Genomic DNA, 1,753 nt, shown 5'->3' on the forward strand with positions numbered 1-1,753 from the left:
CAGAACATTGGGAAAAAGATGACCTGCCAAGAGTTCGTTGCTAACCTCCAGGGGATGAACGATGGCAAAGACTTCCCAAGAGGGCTCTTGAAGGTAAGGAATTAACTGCAGAATGTGGATTTCATTTTTTTCTGAAGGATGGTTCAAAACAGGACACCCATCTTGCATTTTCTGAATCTTAATTGTCAAACATGACAAGTGATGGGCACGTTTCTTCTCCCAGAGCATACATAATATATACAGTGTTTATTCTGTTGTTTTCCCTCTTGCCTTGATTTGATAGTGAAGGAGACTCTCTGCAGCACAGAGCGGTGAGACTGAGCTGCAGCAGGTCTGGCCCCAGAGCTGTGGGCCTTGTAAACTCCTGTGGCTATGCCAACCCAGAGTGCTGTCTCCTGATTACAGTGGACAGAAGCAGCCAGTTGGCTCTGCCTGCAAATACATAAGGGCTAAGTCTGATCTCTGTGTACTATCTGGAAGGCGTGTGTGTTTTTTCATCAAAGGTGCTCTGGGGTATTCAGATTAGAGCTGGAGATGTAATTTCAGATTATAATGTGCTGTCTGGCACAGGCTGCATTGCTTCAGCTTTTGTTCATTAAGTTTGTGCCAGGAGTTAAATCTGAAAAATGCGGGAAGAGGCTGAGCAGGACAAACCTTGTTTTATTGTCAATAATAATGAGACTGTTTCACTTTTTTTTCGTCTGATTGCTAGCGTGAAACAGCACTTTGAATGAAGACAGATGTACATACACTGGAGTTCATAATTTATTCATTTTGTTGTAGTGGAAATAAAAATAAGAAGCTGGTGCATCTGAGTGCTGACCCAATGCCTATTGAAGTAAACCAAATGAGTTGCCATCTCTTCTGTGGGTTTTGTGTCAGGCCCATTGTGAAATACAGATGTACCTGCATAGGTGAATGGGGCAGAGTTTGTCTTCTAGTCTTGGTAATATCTTCATTTTCTTCAGCCTCTTCAGGGAGCTCTTTGTTGGGCCCTCCTGCCTCAGTTCTTACTAAGCAGTTGGAAATATAAACTCAACCCCCCCTTTATTTTAATGTCTTTAATTTTTGAATCTGTATACAGAGTATTCATCTGTCAGCAGCCACACTTAAATTTTTTTTCCCCCAAGGAATCTCATTTCTCAGTTTGCCATAGAGGGATATGTTGAGATTAATTTGCAGGCTAATTACAGCCCTTACTGAATAAATAGATCTCCAGATTGTGTTTAAATAACCTTCTAAGTGTACTGACAAGAGACTTCCACTGGTGCTCACCTGCTGTTTGTTTTCATGCTTACAGAATTATGCAGTTGGGGCTGTACCTTGGTGTTCAGTGCTCACCTGCTAATGCTAGGGATGTCTGACTGTTCACCCAAAGCAAATACCAGGGCTCAGGATTTTTTGGATGTAGACAGACGGAAGAAGTTCAGTGTTGCTGTCCCACTTCGCTTAAGGCTTTCTGCACTTTTCTGTGTGCTGCCTTGATGTCTTTGGGACAGAGGTGGCGCCTAGCTTTGGTTTCTCATCTGGCTTGTCTGAAGATTTAATGAACTGACCCTTGTTTTTTCATTTATCAGTGGAGGGTAGTGGAGTGGGTAGAGTGATTGTGTGTGAACTACTGTGTTCACAGCAGCCATGCTGCCACTAAATGTGCGATTACAAAGACTTAGTGGAAATTAATTTTGCATTTATCTCAGTAAATTAAATCCACAGCGCGCTGCTCCACAGCACCAAAGTGTGTGTGTGTTGCTGC

The 1,753-nt window shown here is 42.7% G+C and overlaps 1 protein-coding gene across 4 annotated transcripts in view; it reads left to right on the top strand.

Moving 5' to 3' along the window:
• Window positions 1–1,753, top strand: part of PSD3 (pleckstrin and Sec7 domain containing 3) — a 131,843-nt gene that overhangs the window by 72,642 nt on the left and 57,448 nt on the right. For all 4 annotated transcript variants that reach the window (XM_017739348.1, XM_008637687.2, XM_017739350.1 and 1 more), the window contains one exon: window positions 4–93. In XM_017739348.1, the coding sequence (XP_017594837.1) occupies window positions 4–93 (90 nt within the window). The remainder of the gene's footprint in view (window positions 1–3; window positions 94–1,753) is intronic.

This window comes from Corvus brachyrhynchos, unplaced genomic scaffold (assembly GCF_000691975.1).
Source record: "Corvus brachyrhynchos isolate BGI_N302 unplaced genomic scaffold, ASM69197v1 scaffold547, whole genome shotgun sequence".
NCBI lineage: Eukaryota > Metazoa > Chordata > Aves > Passeriformes > Corvidae > Corvus > Corvus brachyrhynchos.